This window comes from Rhyacophila brunnea, unplaced genomic scaffold (genome assembly GCF_057557595.1).
Source record: "Rhyacophila brunnea isolate RB1 unplaced genomic scaffold, BYU_Rbru_1.0 scaffold_11, whole genome shotgun sequence".
Classification (NCBI taxonomy): Eukaryota; Metazoa; Arthropoda; class Insecta; order Trichoptera; family Rhyacophilidae; genus Rhyacophila; species Rhyacophila brunnea.
This window is the reverse complement of record NW_028232763.1, coordinates 28996484-29015015: the sequence shown is the minus strand read 5'-3', so window position 1 is coordinate 29015015 and position 18532 is coordinate 28996484. Positions and strand designations below refer to the sequence as shown.

General features: G+C 34.4%; 1 protein-coding gene across 1 annotated transcript in view; it reads right to left on the bottom strand.

The window, feature by feature from the left end:
- The window catches only part of ed (hemicentin protein echinoid), a 495537-nt gene that overhangs the window by 25183 nt on the left and 451822 nt on the right, over positions 1-18532 (bottom strand). Inside the window, exon 4 of the mRNA XM_085960225.1 lies at positions 18145-18341. Coding sequence (XP_085816351.1) covers positions 18145-18341 — 197 coding nt within the window. The remainder of the gene's footprint in view (positions 1-18144; positions 18342-18532) is intronic.

Below are 18532 nucleotides of genomic sequence, written 5' to 3'. Positions count from 1 at the left end.
GACGTTGCCTGGCCATAAACTTCACCCTTGGCGTGAGATAAAATAAAATTATTCATAAATTCATACGACGGAATTTTAAGAAACATTAATTAAGATACGTTTATAATTTTTTATTACTAGTTTGATTTTATGGCTTTTAGTTGCAGTAATCATTCGTCATAAGCATGGTCAGAGGCGTGTTTAGTGACCAAACATCCACATCCTAAAACGCCCCTCCCCCCTATGCCAGGATAATTGGCAAGACCCCATCTATCGCCAAGGTTAAAGGCAGTGTGATGCTCTACACTCTACAGTACCGTTTCCCAAATTCTATACGTGAATTATCATTTAAGTATATCAATTAATATACCACATCAAATTGCATCGCACAACCACATATTTTATAATCTTAATAGTAAGTGAAATAGCGCCGCAGACGACTTTTTTTTTATTAATGAAGCAAATTTGTGATGTGTTTATATCACTTAGCTTGTCGACCCGCCACGCCGGGACCCCTCTATGCCTTTGTGGGGGCCATGCCCAACACATTAACTAATTTTTAATCCAAGTATTTTGTTTATTTTTTATTTATCTTTTTCAGATTTTTGCACAAGTACTGAATAATTTTAAGACAGAATTTAACTGTTTGGAGACCTTTCCGAAGACGAATCCGTTATGCTATTATCGTCAAAGTATCATCAAATACGCTGAGCGTAGTGTGATTTAAATTAATGTTAATCTCATTTTTGTCAATTATTTTAAAAATCGTAGGTTATTATATTAATTGTGCTGATCCCGAGAAATCATTTGAAGCAATTGGAGATTGGCAAGTCAAGTTAAACAAATAAAGACACAAGGTAAAAAATTAGGGAAGAAAATGTTAAAATCTCTCGACCTTGATGGGGGAAAATAAAACTGTAAACATTAGCCAAAATATGTATCTACGTGGATTCAGGACGGAAAATCACTTTTAATAGCTGGATTAGAAGAATAAACTTACAAAGTCGAGGGTGTCAACCGGTCGACCATTGACTTGATAGGATCTACAAGGGAAATTTCACAGCTTTCAAAAAGTCTTTTCACATCGAGGATTGACTGTGATATATTATATAATGGAAGAAGAATGAATCATGCACACTCTGGTGTCAACCAAGGTCTTAGGAAATTGCTCTTGGAACACTCTCAATACAACATTGAATAGCGTCTAACTCTCGTTATGCCATGGTATACGCCTCCAAAACGGGTTTGGAGACGAAGCAGTTGGTGAAAGGAAAAGCAAGGCAGTGTCAAGGATAAAAAGACACAAAGAATATAAAATTGAAAAGTTAGTAGGTATACTTTAGCCGCATGAAGTATAATTCTTCACATTATTATTATTATTCAAGGGAACTTTTCTGGTACGCGTTACCCTGGAGGAAGGAATAATAACATCCTGTCTCAAGAATCTCAAGACAGTTGATTGAGGACGGCACTCCACCCCAGTTCCCAGTAGTAGCAGACAAGGGGAAGATTGCCAAAATCAACCCTATAATATCAAGATTCAGGTTAAACAAGATTCTTAGTCGCAATGTACAGGAAAAGCTAAAAGTATATAATATAACTCATTTTAAATATTTTAAAAATACACTGTAGTTATGTTATTTTTATGACAGAACTATAAAGTGGTGTATTTCCTGTGATAAAAATAACTGAGCTTTTATCTTCAGACGAAGCTTCGGTCTAACGTCTAACCGCATGATATTGTACAACGTTTTAAAACTACCAATCATTCTTTTAAATAAATTGAGGTGGAAAGCTCCGTTCAGCAATCGGTGGCGATAATCTCGAAAGCTCGATTGCCATAATGCGCCGATCAGGCGTTCATCGAATATACAAAGTTACTAAACTTGTATACTATTAGATTGAAGCTTGATAGTTTTACAAAATAAAAATCGGGGTAATCGAGCGATAAGAATGCTGCCAGTGCATTTTTATTACGTGAATTCTTTACAATATCGTCTTTTGGTGACATTATTCATGAAGTAAATTCAGATTATGAAATAGGTATGCAGACGTATTTAATCACGAAGTATACATGGGGAGATTTTAGCTAGATACAGGTGTGGATATGAAGGGCCGCCTTCAAAAAAAGATTTCACGTGTTCACTCTAATATCCTGATACGGAGCCGCATGTGACTGATGTAACACCCCGTGGTGCTTAAAGAAAGAATTTAGAGAGAAAAGAAAAGGGTTGGACTGGTTTCGCTAGTTTCTGTGACATTATGTTTCCTCTGTATTCGCATACTGAATATCAAGATTTGAATGTGATGATAATTCTACGGAGGAATCGAGATTAACCCGATTAATCTGCTCTCCATACGACGTAACAAATTTCTCAAATGCCTCAAAGTGGGCCTCGGATGATAAGTCTGCGTGGCCAAATGGGCCCGTGTGTGGATGGATCCAGGCAAACACCACCGTTTGTCAGAATTCATAAACGGTAATTCGAATTAACTTGTTCAAGGTCGCCAGGTACAATTCGGCCTGTCGAGGTCTTTGAGAGTAGCGAGTGAATGAATATGAAAGTGTTTCTTTGGATTTCAACTCATTTTGCTATATGTGTATAAATAAATGTATTCAATAAGCCACTCAATACTGTCGATATTGATATTAGTATAATCGGAGTCACTACAAGTGCATGCACATCTTTTGTTGGTCGAGCTCTAAACGCTAGGAATGGTAAAATGCAACCGCTATTTTACAATTTCAGCAGTAATTTATGGCTAGGCATTTCGAAGGAGGGAGTGAATTTAGTGCTGTGCTTTTATACTGTAAAACGGTGCGGTCAACGTAGCTGCAGCGCGGCACCCATTGAGGGGGGTTCGCCGTGGAAATTCTTCGCGGAACAAGATAACGACGGGCATTAGCGAGACAATGGTATAAACCTTCCTGTTTAGACGGCTCCAAATTAAATTACAGACCGATTGCCCGCCGGACCGCGACGTTGTAGTAATGGGTCTTGTGATATGTACCTGCTTTGTTGCAAAATGTTTGACCTTTTAGTGCATGCTAGACTTTAAAGTTTGATATTATATGAAAAATTATGTGTTTCTAATAAAAGTACGAAAATTACAATGTCTTAAAGAAAATATGCAACAACGTAAGTTACTTGAAAATTAAGAGAATTTTCACCTGCGTCGCTTATAAATATGCACATTCTGAATGTCATTCAAGCACATTCAAGTTAATGGCCCCACCAAACCACCTGCCCCGCAACACACCTGGTCTTAAACAGGAGTATCACGGGACCATACTATTGGATGTGAAGCATCATATTTTACGACTGGGAAGGTCTCAGGAGCAGGCAGTGCATGCACTCAAATGTACTTTGACTGAATTTACATGACTCTAGGTTAAGAGTACCCTTGAGAGAGATGAGCACGTTGAGGCAATATTAAATGGTTGTGTTTGTACGAATTATAAATAAGTACTTATTTAAATTTAATTTAAAGGTAAAAGAACGACAATAATAAACTTGATTCGCGCCGGACCTCGGTTGTGATAAGGTTAGGTTAGGTTAGGTTATGCTATATGCCTTAATTGTTCACAAAGTTGACCGCCTCCTGATTGACGGAATTTTAAGTAGGTTAAAAACGTAGTTATATGAAATACTTCACATGGATCATAGAATGATCGATAGCTGAAAGCAAATTGGAAGATGTTAGTAAGTCAACTGTTTTTCTAGGATTCTTTCTATGTAAGTTTCAGACATGATGTTTTTTTTATAATAAAGTCCCCTTATTAAGTGCAATTATATGCACAATCCTCGTGTGATTGTCATCCAAAGTAATGCTGAATAATTCCAGCAAATTGCAATAACTGATGAAATAGCGATTTGATTACTTAGTGAATAAAAAAATTAAATAATTTCATAGATAGTTTAATACAATTACTTTCATAATAGCCTCCAATTTAAGGATATCCATTTTTAATATTAATTGTATGAACAAGGGGATATTCCACACGTCTAGATAAAATGAAAGGGAAGCAAAAATAAAATTATGACTTAAGTTATCCAACTAAATGAAACTCTTTCCAGAGGCACGAGAATAGGGTAAACAGAGTTTCCAGCAGAGTACAAAGTTAAGTGCCTATATTTATTTACATCATTCACTTGTATCGCAGGATTAGGTGAAATGTAAAAGGATCGTCGATTTTTAAGACCTCAATAAGCGAATTTCCAGCCATTAATTTATTATTTAGGGGTAAAACCGTTTCGAAAAGGTAAGCTTGAATGTTTTTACCTGAGAAAACCGGCTAGATACGAAGCGTCTAGAGTTATTTATTCCATTTTATTTGGTACAAAGTATTTGCGCGGATTGTAAAGGAGAGATTTGTTCGGCGGTCAGTGTACGTGGAAAGAAAACAAACGTCGGTCAAGTTTTTCATATAACCGATTCGACTACGTATACTTACACTTCATGGAGTGATTCTCGACGTATCTTTGAATAAAAACACTTAAAATACTTTCAAAAATACACGTTGAACTTTAAATAGACTATTTTAAAATATAGAAAATAAAATTATTTGAATGTTTTTTTTTTTAATATTTATTATTTGATTCAGATATGACACAGACGAAGTCGAATATTAGATTGAACAAAATACGTAGGTGATTCAGGATACGTTTAGAAATGTTTGGTAAGGTGCGCACGTTTTATTTCACATAAATAAAAAAAGGAAAACATTTTACTAGTTGTGAGATGACTTCAGTGTTGCGTGGCGATTTCGATCGAATCCATCTCGGTTATTCAATAAAACGATAAGAAAAATAACTCTACTACACCACTGTACAGATTAGATACATAATCTATTAAATTTCCTAGAATAGATTGAATGCAATAGTATCCGTCATCTAAAAATAGAACGAATAGAAAATGTATTAAATCGAAACACGTAAAATATAGGCGTTACTTTCTTTAAACTATTTACAACAAATGATTTTTAAGATTGTGATATTAGATTACAATATGATACGGGTCGATAGTATCTGGATATACCTATTATTGTAATTTATCGCGTACTACCCTATCGAATATAGGTGTATACATTATAGTATATATTGCATGTACCTCCAACCGACACCAAACTCCAGCCAGTATTGAAAAGACAGTTTAGACGGCTAACTTATCGTAACAATTATAATACCTCCGTACATAAATATGATAAACTACCCTCGATAGCAGCTTTGTGTATAGGTAAGATGCGCTGCCGAATATAGTCTGGAAGAATGACCGAGGTCAACATAGGCATCTTACGCACGAAAAAGGTTTTGTTTCGAAAGCCCTGGGAGGTACTTTACGAAACATTGAATTGGAAAGTTCTGAAGCGACATCCTGTAGCCATTGGAAATCCGATACCACGTAGAATATACCAAGTACTTAAATAGTATGGTGTATTTATTGCTCATAATAATCAGTGTGTTGAGTAAAGTTTTATATCACACAGTGAATTAAACCTATCCACAGTAATTGAAATTTAGTATAAATAAACAGCGGCAGGTTTTGACCACAAATAAATTTATATCCGCCAATAGGTATTTTGATACTTAAATTCGATCAACGGACGCTTCATTACGCGTGAATTGAATTATATTATAATACACTGAAAGCATTTAAAAGCTTGCTTTTACTCAGTTTGCATTCACATGACTGCTCTGTAATAGTTTTAAATCAAAAGCTCTTTTAATAAAGACCGAACACATGCCAAAGCTCTCACGGCAAAATTCCGCACCGGGAAAATATCACCGAGGCTTACGCTACCAAAGAAAAACTTTACCCACTTGCAACCTACCACAATTATAACAGAAAATACTTTTTCACGATATTAGAAATGGCCGCGTTTTGCACGACATCACATTACGAAATAATAATTAATGATTGCTTAATATGTGCTAACGTAATGTTGACGTCTTGGCGTGATTGGTTTAGCATAAAATATGGTGAAATTATTAGTAAAAAGCTTTTGGCTTAGAACTTGGAAGCTTTATCAATATATAGGGAAGGATTAGTAGTCGGAGACCGTGCGGGAAATTTATAGTTAATCGGTCCAACATCAAAGTAATAAATTATTTATAACATCCGTGTAACTCAACGTGATAACATAAAACTTAATGAATAATATTGTCAGGTATCGAACGACTCGAAGGGTGATACATAATATATAACAATAACAACAAACATCAGCAATCATCTGTAAAATGTCTACCTAAGTACTTGCAACTTTTCAGTAATTTTAAATAAGATTTTTATTGGCTTCACCAAAATATAGTTTTCACTTACTACGGGAATAATTTATGCAGACGCACTTTTGGGACGCTGAAGATGACCAGTATAAACATTTTATCTCCATATTTATGGTAACTCATTTTGACAAAACGTGCCTTACGCCTTTTTGCTTCTCAAAACGATATCATCGAAACGGGAGAGGCCGGGTTAATTCTTAGGTAGAGCGCAGACTGAAAGTGCAGACGTACATACCGCAAAACCGATTTAGAAGCCCTAAAAGTACTCCGTTAATCTAAATGTTAATATAGCGTGTAAGTGTAAATAAAGGTTCTGCTTGTTCGACAGCATTTATTTTAAACGCGAGCGATAAAAATGAATGAATTCCGTCTCGAATAATTAATTCGCACACAGCTGCCAAACACACAAAACGAATAATTTATATTGTAAAAAGGGCGTTCGAATATTATTTAAATCAATATTTGGAATTATGAACACGCCCTAATACTATGGAGTAGTTATCACACGTTATTACTTTTACGAAGTTCGACCACAGTAGTTGTCGTATTGTTATATTGTCAACTTCTGTGTAACATACTTTTAGATACATAGTAACTAAATTTCTATAAACTTTTCTTTACGTGAAATTAGACAAGCATGTATGCTAAGGCGAAGGTGAACGATCTGTAATCGATTGCAATAAATATCACTACATACTTGAACAGTAGACCACAGTATTGTGAGTATACAGTAGACTCCCTACCTATCGCTAAAGTTAAGGGCAGTATGATGTTCTATACTCAAATGGTATTCCGCCGATCCCCAGGATTCTGCTGGGTAAAACTACGGGTATTTCCGTGTATTTTTAGCGATATTTTGTGTTTATAAATAATAACACCCCTAGATTTATTGAGTTGCCAGCATTGAACGCATGATACTACTGGTATTCACACAAATTTTAGTTAGGCTTATTACATGAACGAATTTTCTTAGAATTAAAGGAGGGAAAGTGTCAGGTAACCACGTGCAAGGTGGAGTGAATAAAGTGAAATATATAAAATAAATAATAATTTTAAAAAAAAGTACACGACGAGTTACACGATGGAAGTTGCAAGACAAAACATTCGTCGAATCGTATTATACGCAATGACACGTGGCTCTAACTTCACATATTAGTTTACATCTTCTGTCCGAGACTAAGTAATTAATTCTTTGCAGTGATATGGTTTTAGACGCGTGGATGCAGAATGAAGTCGTCGGTCCAAAACCAGGCGAGTAAAAAGTAAAACGTTTCATAGTGATCATTTTCAGGTTGTACCAGTCTGATTTCCTGACGGTGACTATACTATAATATTATTATACAAAACTGTTCTAAAACTAGGAAAGGTACAACATTATTACTGAAGGGGACATTTGTAAATGAAAGGTACACTAACCGTGTGGCCTGGTAAAGTTTGTCGGCACTTAATGAGCCCGCTTAGTGTGGTTTTCTGCGAATGACACTTGAATAAGGAAAATTATTACGAACGAATGCGGAATAGCCTTAACATGTGACGGAAAAACGAGATTATAAAGTTTTCCCTACCATTAAAATTTACTTAATCCCATTTATGACGCGTCCAAGTAACAGAACTTCCGTTAAATACTTCGAGCCTAAATTAATTTAATACTAAAAACGTTAATATTTTCTACACAATACCGTCTCCAATTCAACATTGTCAGTCACCCCACACAAGTTATACTGATTAACTCTTAATTCCATGATATTGCCTTTCAGCAACAAACTGGAGTAGGTATTATATATATTTCTTGACTGAATTAAATCAAAAATTGTGCTGACAAAATAGTTTTTATTCAGATATGCCACTGTTAATTTATAATAATATTGAACATGCGATGTAATCATTGATTAGTATATCAATGGATGTAATAGCTTAGAAAAGTAATATACATTAAAGGGTAGCCATTAAGCATCTAAGGCATGGTTTCCCAAACTATGGGTCGCGACCCACCAGTGGGTGGAGAGCGAATATTGAGTGGGCCTTCGCCACTGTATACATGAATTTAAAAAAATAGAAAGTGATAAACTTGATATTTCATTCAGCTATTTATAATTCTTAAAAACTGAAATAAACTTAAGTTACGGAAAATATTGTGATAAAATAATAATAATTTGAATTGCCAATGCACTACAGATGGCTTGATTCGTTGCGTTGGATTTGTAACCCATTTCAAGACGACTTACCAACTAGTATGTCAACAAAAGCAAGTGAAGAACTCATTGATTTATCAGAAGATACGTCACTGAAAAATAGTTTCAATCGTAAACAGTTAACGAAATTCTGGCTCTCAGTTGCTGATAATTATCCTTGCCTGGTCGATGAAGCTATGAAAGTCCTCCTCCTCTTTACTACCTCATATCTATGTGAGGTCGGATTTTCGGCTATGGTTAACATTAAAACTTAATACCGAAATAAATTGGATATATCAAACTCACTGCGATTAAAAGTAACTAAAGTTGAAGTTGATGCTAAAACTGTAATGAAGAAAAATAAGAAACAAATACATCCTTCTCATTGAAATAACTTTGTAAAAAACCTTGCAGGTGTAGGTATTTAAGTAATATTTTTTTTATTTAAGTTGTGCTTCTTATTTCAACAGTCTTTCATTAATATTAGTAACACTTATAAAAAATATATTTTTTATTTAAATTAGAACAAATAAGACAGCATTAAATAGTTCCACGACTCGCCACTAGGGAATCTGAGCATTATCAATATTTATACCCTCTTTTCTCTAAGACAGCTAAGTGGTGGGTCCCAAGATTGGAAATTTTTGTTAGATGAGTCGGGGCCCAGTCAACTTTGGGAACCACTGATCTAAGGTTTAAATATGTTTTAGAAAGTTTGAGACTGTTTACAAGGGATTTTCTATACTTACTAAAGATGGTGCTTAATTAATATTATGATTTGATTGTTTCATTCTATGTCTTGATGAAAATGCGTTCCTTATAAAAAATTTACTGATAAACATCTGTCATTGTATCTTTTAAAACGTAATCTAATATCATTAAAAAATTCACATTTCAGTTAACATTTACGGTTATAGGTGGAATTGGCTAAAAATTCTATTACGCTACAAATCTTTTACACCGAACAACTCATTATTGAACTACTGTTTGAACGGGTAGTAGTATTAAGTGCCTACTACTATTGTATTTACTACATACCGCACTGAGATCTATAGGGTCATAACTGCAAATAACAAGATGTTGAGTAATTTGAGTTCGAATGTTAAATAATTAACTACAATTTAATTAATTGCAGTAGACTGCTGAAAAATACGGCGGTCTGGCACAATAAATATTGTACCAAAGATGAAATATTTTTTAGGCAAAAAGGCCTCATGTAAGATAATGCCTCTATAAAATAGCTCTAAATTAAAATTTTAAATATAAAATAACCATGGACACAATTGTGTAGGAGGCCACTGCTTCCAAGTAGCAATTAATGCCATATAGCATTAAAAAATAGTTTTTTTCCCCCTATCTAACTGCATTGATGTCATTTTTGGTTTTTTTTGCAGTTATGAACTTATAGATCTCAGTGTGCGATGTATGGTGGTAATTGACATAAACCAGATTAAACATCGAGCAGGGATAAATATTTCCAAGTATATAATATACGTATTTATAATGAATATTAGAAACTACGCGACTATTGAAAAATTACGCAAGTAGTTGAAAAATTATGCATTCGGGTGTTCGCGTCCTTTGCTTCGTGTGTCGGTAAGTAGGTACGTCTAGTACTTACAGCAAAAGTTGAAAAGCTCTCGGCGATATTATCAAATAGACTTGTTCTAAACAATGCGAAAAGCTCGATTTGAATAGAAAAGCAATCGAAACTTTCAGGAAATCGGGTCGTAAAAAACAGGCATTTCGTTTCAGTAAATAAAGCCCGGCGAATAAAGCCGAACAAGCCAAGCATTTATATGAAATAATAAAACATAAAAAATAATTGGGCCAAATTAATTTAATCTGCGAGCATAAATTTTCATTAGTGCATAAAACCATCGTAAAAGAAAACAACAAAATGTCAATGGATACCTCACATAAATCTGGTACAGTGGTGGACAAAAACCTGACTACAAAGCTTCTGATATTTCGTATTTAATTAAAACCCATCCCTGTGTAACACTTGAAGATGAAATATGTTACAAAATGATGTAATAAAGCAAAAAGAAAAGCTATAAGGCGGTGTGGCGAGGTGTGAAATTCGCGATTTATGAGGCATAGCTAGCTCAAAAGCTCACAATCAAACGCTCGCCGCACCCTGAAGTATCGAACTAGTGAAATATTTGGCTTTCATTATATCGAAAAGTAAATCAACGGTATATATTATTTTACATTCACATCTAGAAGAATCGATTGGTGAAACATTCAAATAACAAAAAAGATACATAATATTTGTGTATTATTAAGTATAATAATATATTAAATGATATTTTTAACACTACAATACGCCATGAAGCACAAATACCTATAGTAGTGTAGTAAAACAGTAATGTAGAAGCAAAGTGAACTGCAATCAGATACGCAGATTTAGAGAAAATCAAATTAATATATTGTGAGCTCACCGAGAATCATCGCGTTCTATTAATATTTTAATTTAGTAAGAAAATGGTACATATTATGTGATGATATAATAATGAAATGAAAGACGCACATCGGGTAGCAAAAACGATTCAAATGTATTCAAGCATAAAATATAAATCTAGTAGAATTTAAAACAAAATTCTATATAGTACCAGCAGTCGATTGTATTCATTTTCATTTTATTATGTTATTAAGTGGACATTATTATATATTACAAGTATGTTTTTTTTCTATATATTATGATAATATTAAGATCTACGCCACTGTATTAAAAATATACGATGGGGCATTATCCCAATACAAATATCCATTTAAATAAAATTCTAGTACCTACCTAAATATTCTCGAACATAAAATATATTATTATTATAAAAGGGACCTACTAAAAAGTATGTAGGTACTAAAAATTATCCAGTGATGTACAACAAAAACCAAAGAGTAATTATTTTTGAACTCCTTTTGTGTTAAGTTAAAAACATTCAACTTTATTCATTGCAACATAATAACAAGGCCATAGCTCAAGTTTAGCAAAAGTTTTGCTCTTAATCAACAACAAGAAGACGTAACGTAACAAATGAGAAAATGCCTCATTAGTTACTTTTTAAATATGAAGATTAGTACTCTGGTACAAAAGGCAAGATTAATTGCACACTCTTTTGAGGGTAACTTCGCAAAGATAATGCTGCGTTGCGGGATGTTTTATTCCGCGAGCTTCCTAAGAAAATAATGTTATCTCCGTACTCTGAATATTTATTATGATGTAAGTATACCAGTTTACCGCTGTACGGAGGAAAATTTTCAAGGATTCTAACAAAACACATAAATTAAGTATTATTTGACTGGCAAACAAGCTTTCATATTACTAATTTTACTTAAGATAAACAAGACAGAATAAATATAAATCTGACAGCAATTATAAATGTCTAAAACTTAACACAATAAAATTGTAGAAATCTTTCCGTTTTGATTTTAATTTTACACGCGTACCAATTATACGAAAGTTGTCACACATCACACAATGGAACAAAAATATAGAAATGCGAAAGTCAATTGCCATAGCGATTGGTTAATTTGGAAACCAGCTACTTGTAATTTTGACCAAAAATGAGATTTCGATGGCTTTTTGTTATAGAACATGTTTTCTATGCTCACACAAAATTTCTATCTTCTAAACCTATAAATAAATGCGTTATCTTTCTTCTCACAAAACAGCCAACTGCAGGTGCCAAATTTCCAATATCGTAAATAGAACAACTTCGCTTTTCATATGAATTTTCTTTATATATAAAAGGGAAGCTAATATACTGTATTAAATCAGGCTCTTAGGTCTCGGAATTTTAGGTCTCTCCGGTATTACAATAATATATATTATCATACTCACATGGCTGAATTAGCATACTTAGTCTTTATTTCTGTTTTTTAGTTTTGAATTAGTCGAGTTAGTCGAATTCTGAACCTACTGAAGACAGGTCAGAATCAAAACTACACAAGTAACAAGTTAGAAACGAAGTGACGATATTGTATTATACATGTTACAAGGATTTAAAAAAAAAGTATAATCTCTAAGTAATTTTATCTCGTGATGATGTTTCTACACTCGACGTATTAAATTTAGATGAAATAAAACCAATGGGACATATTTATTAGTGAAAGTAAAGTTGACAGTGATGTCGTCGCGGGTTAGTCGTTGTGAAGCGGTGGCTTAATACGTAAATTGAATGAGTACGTATAACTTTTTAGCGCTGCAATCTCGCTACAAAGCAGTACTCGACATTGTTACTTGGAACAAAGTGAGGGATATCAAGTTGAAATGATAAAAAAATTGCAACGAAACCGACAAAGTTGCACACACCTCTAGGCCCTTTGTAGTTATTAAGTATATTTCTTCATGACATGTTTAGCAAAAGGTGAACTATAGAAGTATAACAAAAATAATATGTATTTATCTTTGGTATATTTTTTTAAATACTATGGAATACTATTAGTTACTGAGATTCAAGCGTAAATCGTAAAAAATCGCAACCTTTCAGGCCCATATCTAGTAGAGGAAAAGCACACGTGCAGTGGGTATAAATATTATATTAAATTGACAAGACTGCCCTATTCAGTTAATAAGTTTTTCCAGCTTCCATCATTTTTCCAAATTATTCCGGTTTTACATCAGATCTATCAAACTAGAAAATATTGTTTAGGTTTAGGACTCCATTCCTAATAAATGAAAATTGTAAACCTCTATTTTTTTACATCGACAAAATCAGCGTAGGTGTATGGTAAAAATATGATACCTTTCAATAAGAGAACATTATAATCTTACTGATAATATAATTGTCGTATGTATAATTAAAACGATGTCTAAATGCAGTGAAAGTTAGTCGGCAGCACAAATGGGGTCAGAAAGCGGCTCAATGTCCAAAGAGTTGAGGTTCTGATACGACTGGGCCACGTTAAGAAGATGTATATTATACTGCAATTTGGTCGCCAACCTTTACTAGAATATGGCATAAAAATAAAATAATAGATATGAATCAACGGGTAACATTATATATTTTTTTGTTCAATTTATTTTTACATACGTTATTTAATCACATAAATACGCTCTAAACACTATATATATGCCGTGTTTCATTTTATTCCGAGTACTTTGAAAGCCCTCGCAAGATTCAAAAGGATTTCGACTCACAAACATTTCTACTGCAGTGATCATAAGGAGAATTACACAAAGTGTTTCGAAACTAGCTAATTCAACGCAAAACTTCAAAAGACACTAACTTTTAGTAAAAGTAACTTACCGACATAATATTTGATTACTTATACTATAATGAGATAAATGATTTTTTTTATTACTTGCGAAACAAGATCTACTTGCTTACGAGATTTATTCTACAACCAACATATTGTAATGTGTGCGATTTCATATCGCTGTATGCAGTGTAAAAGACGGAAGTGGGAGTCGGAACGTAGATATGTACAATAAAATGCGAGGGGTTTTGTGGTACTGTAGATCACCGATAATACGTCTGCAGCCACGATGTAATGGTAAATCGATAGAAAAAAATACTTTACCATTTCATTTCCGAGTTAGCATGGCTTTGTTATGGTAGTGCATCAATTTAGTTAGAGGTTCACGTAAAATTGGCCACGTGATCTGATCATATATTTTAATACCACAATATTTTTATTCATTTCTTTGTCCACTATGTGACTATACGATTGCTACATTTTTCAGGAATACATAGAAATTAAAATCCACAGACACATAAATAAATTAGAATTATATATGAGGTATATACATGAGGTTCGGGTTCTCATTTAGAATGTAAACCACCATTTTTTTATTAAAAATAATCTGTTAAGTAACCTCTTCGGAAGGTGGCCAAGTAGTAACACACCCGATTGTAGAGGCAACGAAAAAAAACTCTAACTATCCGCGGACACTCCAATCAGTATTAATTAAAGTTATGTGTGGTGAATAGGTATGGTAAATATTCAAGTATTATGTTGTATCTAATAGATGATTATAATTAATTTGTTTTCCTATGTTGTAATGATTGTATTGAAACCTTCCTACCTTCTGAGCAATTAACGCTAGAGAGAGGTTAGAAACAATGTTATAAAAATTTCGATGGTATTTTGTAGACACCAAGTATATTTAAAAAGATATCAACATCCAACAATGGCAGCGGACTTGTCGCCGATAAAACGCCGCAAAAAGTGAACGGCGTCTGCAATAAACCAGTCTTCGCAAATCGCGAATAGTAACTTACTTTACTCCCTGCTGAATGCTACCTTACCACCGGTGTCACCCACATTTCCTCGGCTTTCATCATTATTTTTAACGCCTGTTTCTGAGGAATCATGTCCCCGCTTTACATTTTAAAGACGTCTAAAATTATATCCGTGATAAAATCGGCCGTAATTCCTAAGAAAGCGCCAGTTAACACCGGCGAAAATATTCGTGATAAATGCAAAATTCTGCAGGCTTATAATATTATATTACTCTAGTCTTATTTAACGCTTATGCCAAACATTGTCACATTTTACATTATTAATGCACTACTATACATTAAGTACGATTTATCACTCGTGTGTGATTTTAGCAATTCCGTATTAAACCGGGTACATAATGATACTATAAATTATTATTATTATTTCGGGTGTTTATGTACTACAGTAGTCTTGATAATGGTGTTACAACTGAAATAACTATAGACTTAAAAAATATCTAGTAGCATTTAATATAATGTATATTACCCACAGGACGAACCAGACAATCATCCAGAGACTACACATAAAGCAACGGCTCCCAACAATATTCGAGACCCATTCTACAGTTTTTTTTGGACATATTGTTCGGCACGATCCGGATAATCTGGAGAGACTAGTGGTTTTGTGTAACCTCCGGTTAAGGAGAAGCAGGGGAGAAGCGTCGGTGCGCTGAAGCGAGCAAGTAAAGCAGCCGACCGGAGGATGCCTTCACTTTACCCCGAGAGAGGTTGAAAAGTCATGGTCGCTCAAAAAATGACAGAGTTTCAAGATAGTCATGATCCCCAGCCAGGAGGGAATGATCAATAAGAGATATTAATTATCATATTGTAAAATGGATTTATATCAAGTAAATGGTGACTCAATTAATAAACCAGATAGGTACATTTATTTCGTAAGCCATTGAAATAGAGAATGTGAATTCGAAAGCAAGTGAAGACCTGGTTGACCCCGCAAAAGATGGAGGGATACGTTAAAGTGTCCACCACCACCCGTCATATATGCACAGCCGTGGATATGTTCGGCCGCTTTCTATGACGCTTTAAACGTGTCTGAAAGAAGTGATATCAAGTGCTCATTCCGTCCCGAAAACTTTTTTTTTGACTGGCTCTGCTATCCGCTGACGTTAAGCGCTTTGTGCACCCGCATACTGAGTGTCACGAATTGAAATGGATGAGTCTATAGAAGAGTCGGGACTATCCCGTTCCCCATACGACGCTGCAAATTTCTCGAATGCCGCAAAGTTGGCCTTGGTTGCTATCAGATCTCCATGACCAATTGGGCCCGTGTGAGGACGGACCCTGTGTTAAGTCGGATTAAAATACATTTGGCGTCCAAAAATAAAAGGAAACGGCGTAGGACAGATCTGAATGGAAGCGGATGATGTAGCAGGCCAACATCCACATTGGGTTGTAGCTCCAGGAATAATAATACGAATTATATTATATTGTAGCAAGAATGTTAATGAAAGTTTGACTTGACTTTGGATCTTCCTTTAGTGTTCTTGGGGCACTCCAGCGGGTAGCCTCATCCCCTTCATCTCTATTATTAGGTCGCTAACAAGGATTCGCGTGATTCGACGTGGTGATGTTATTCTCCGGTCCTTGATGGGGGCCGGGAGAACCGGAGAATAACATCACGTAATGAAACGTACATAACATAATGAAAGTTTGTTATAATGGATAGTACATAAGCCAAACAAAAATACCGATCCGAACATTTTTTTTCAAAATTCAGTGATGTTGGAATGGAAGGATTGATTTCATTTGCCTTCTTCGAATGTATTTTCCAAGAGGAGGTTGGCGATCATTCGACCTTTTTGAAACCTAATGATTATTCTAAGATTCTGTTTTACTGTGGTGCTTTCTGCTGACTTTTCTGATATCCGCAAAGTAGTAAAGCTTTATAGCGATGCGAAATCATCAATAAAAAGCTTGAGCCCTGGTCAATTAAGAAGTGCAGATTTCGCTTATAAACATCCTTGGTTACGCTTTAGTGGTCACCCAGCAAATAACCAGAATATAATATTCAATCACTGAGACTATAATATGTTAGTTAACTATTGATATATGCATAATTCAAAGTTACAATGAGTCGTACTCAACAATCAAACGACTCCAGAAGTTACTGTTAAAAGTGACCCGAAATTTTAATATTCTATATTAAAGTCCGTTGTAAAGCCTTCCCGTTTGCGGAGGCTTTTGTGAGAGAGGGTAATAAAGGAGTAACTTATTGCTAAATTTGTAGACATTAATGACTCTAGAAATAAAATATGAATACCAATTTTAATGCTCCATTGTTACCATACACAATAAATTTCAATTTGATATACGTACTCACACTCGGCGTTATTAAAATATCTAGGATAGAATTTCAGGTGAATAGGCAAATATAAAATGAGAGATGTATTAATTTAGGCAGTATAGTTTCGTAATAAAGCATGCTTTATTACGGGCAACAATGAATATTCTTACATAGTATTACACTTCCAACTTAGAAGAAAAGCGATGGTGGCATTTCATATGTATTTATAATACTAGTGTAGTTCTATAATAGTATAACTATAAATCACTTGCTAACTAACATTGATGACTAAAATTGGATTGTATAAGATGTACCTATGTTGTGAAGCTTCGATTATTGTGTCAAATGTATACCTACTTAGTAGCATTTTCGATACTATTCCGATACTTCATTAAAATCAATACCTTCAGTAACCGCAACTAGCGAAAATAATATGATGTGCTATCTAATTGGAGGGAAATTTTTGAATGAAGCAGTATCTAAACTATTCAAACAGCCGGCTTCGATTTTGTATGAGACATTTTATTTCTGCTTCGATTTGTACAATTGAAACTGAAAGTTGCGGAGGTTTTTGAGCTTCACACGCTTCGGAGCTAGATGCGCTAGTCGTCCATTTTTACTTTGACAGAACGAAAAAAAATCGAATGTCGTAACGCAACGTCGTAAGGCTCTGTTATTTACTGTTTTTTGGCTTTTAAATATTATCGTTGGAATTGTTCTTTTGTATTTAAAATCTTAATAAAGTATTTATTGTTATTTTGTATTATAGGTACATATTTTATCAATATTAAGTTTGTAATATACATCGGAGTTCTGTTTACATTTTCGTATTACTATATTCTTCGTATTACCATATCTTAGGTTATTTTCTTGTTTACAAGTTAACTCGAGCTGACATTGGCTATCATGGAGTCCATAGACTAAAATATAATGCAAACTCTTACGCGATCATAAATATACGCCCAATACTTCCGTTGCATTTTCGGATACCGTTCAAAGCATCACGCTTACTTGTCAAGCTATTTCGCATTTGCATATTTTATGATTCAGCTTGGTTCAAAAATTGGGACTTTCAATCAAGCATTGAATTCAGCCTTAGCATTAACGAATCTAAGGCGAAGTTAATGATTGTCGTAAATCTACACTCAATATAATACAGTAAGTTATAAAGAAATACTCACAGTTTACGCTCATCGTGACTGGAGCTTCCAGCTTGACTCCTTCAGGAAGTGCTCGGTTTGAGACGACGCATCGATATATAGCTCCATCGTCTTCCCTCGAAGGGTTCAGGGTTAGAGAGGCGCTGCTGGGTTCGGCGCGAGAGCTTCCACTCACCAACTCGACTTCCAGAGGGTAGGTAGAGCCGTCTCGGTACCATCTGAGAAAGAAAAAAAAATGTTATTAATATAAATCGATAAATAATATAGTAAAGGTGCAATCGTTTGATTTGTAAAATAAAAAATAGTTAACAAATATAAAAGTTTTAAAGCAGTTAATGGTATGCAGTATACACTACACATTGATAACCGCAATTTACTGCGAAGAAAATACTCTAAAAATGTGGACATT